Source organism: Terrapene carolina, unplaced genomic scaffold (genome assembly GCF_002925995.2).
Source record: "Terrapene carolina triunguis isolate 2854851 unplaced genomic scaffold, T_m_triunguis-2.0 Scaffold10759, whole genome shotgun sequence".
In the NCBI taxonomy this organism is placed as follows: domain Eukaryota; kingdom Metazoa; phylum Chordata; order Testudines; family Emydidae; genus Terrapene; species Terrapene triunguis.
Window position 1 is genome coordinate 1 of NW_020675110.1, and position 1,152 is coordinate 1,152.

Sequence of the window (1,152 nt, forward strand, 5' to 3'; positions counted from 1 at the left end):
CTCCTTGGACTTCTGAAACTGCTGCAGCACCTCGGCCGCCTGGGGGAACCAGGGAGAAACGGGGTGAGCCAGGGCCCTCAGCCCCTCCCACCTGCAGCTGCCTTCCCTCACTGATCATGGGGCCCAAAGCACCTCCCGCATCCACCCCTCCCCCACACAGATGCCGAGGGGACCCCAGACCAGCAAGAGCCTCCACGCTACCCTCACATCCCGTCAGCCAAGGGCGAGCCCGGATCACAAACCCGCACCACCCGACGCCATCGGTACTTCCCCTCCCAAGGGCGTCCGCGGGCTGTGTGTGAAGCTCAGAGCCACGGCCAGAAACAGAACCCAGGAGTCCTGGCTCCCAATCCCAATTAATGCTATTAAGCCAATTCACCATGATCCCTTTCCCTGGCACCAGCTGGTATTTCTCCACCATCTCCTGCTGGTCGTCCAGGAAGTGCTGGTAGCCCCCGGGCACCGAGTAGCTCCCCCCGTGGACTCGCTTCTCCAGCTCCTGCGACAGCTCCCTCAGCACAGCCATGCACCGGTCCGACGACGCCAGCTTGTTCCGGCAGCAGAGCTCAGCGCGCTTGGTGTCCATCTTGTCCTGCAGAGAGAGGGGAGTTCGGAGCTGGCGCCCCCTGGAGGGGAAAGGCCTCGTGCCCCATTCCCTGCCCCAGAGAGCCAGCCAGTGCCCCGACCTGGAGCCGGCACCCCCTGGAGGCCCCGTGCCCCATTCTCCACTCCACAGAGCCAGCCAGAATCCCGCCTTGGGGCCGGAGCGGGGCCAGCGCCCCATGGAGGGGAAATGCCCCGTGCCCCATTCCCCTATGGGTCATTCCAGACTGGGGCAGGGGGGGTTGTGCCCCCAGCGCAGGGTCCCTGGTACCTTCAGCTGCCGCTGGTATTGCTGCTCGTCATCCTTGAAGGCGCGCGCCATGAACGCCCGCAGCGCCTCCCGCTCGCACTGGGCGTGCAGCTCCAGCAGCTCCTGCACGGTCTCCGTGGGCAGCGCCACCTTCTGCCCCAGCAGCTCCTCGTAGACAGCCACGGCCTCCCCCACCGCCGCCGAGTTCTCGATCTGCGCCAGGGCCTGCACTGCGCTCTCCACGCAGGGCACCGCCCCGCTGCGAATGGCATCCACGTAGCTCACCGCCAGGTTCCCCA

General features: G+C 66.6%; 1 protein-coding gene across 1 annotated transcript; it reads right to left on the bottom strand.

Moving 5' to 3' along the window:
* Positions 1-379: 379 nt before the first annotated feature.
* Positions 380-1,147, bottom strand: LOC112120641 (guanylate-binding protein 2-like; the record flags this gene model as incomplete). Its single annotated transcript, XM_026661569.1, has 2 exons — positions 380-592; positions 875-1,147. Coding segments are annotated over 2 exons (486 nt in total), but the record flags the coding sequence as incomplete, so codon positions are not given.
* Positions 1,148-1,152: the final 5 nt, after the last annotated feature.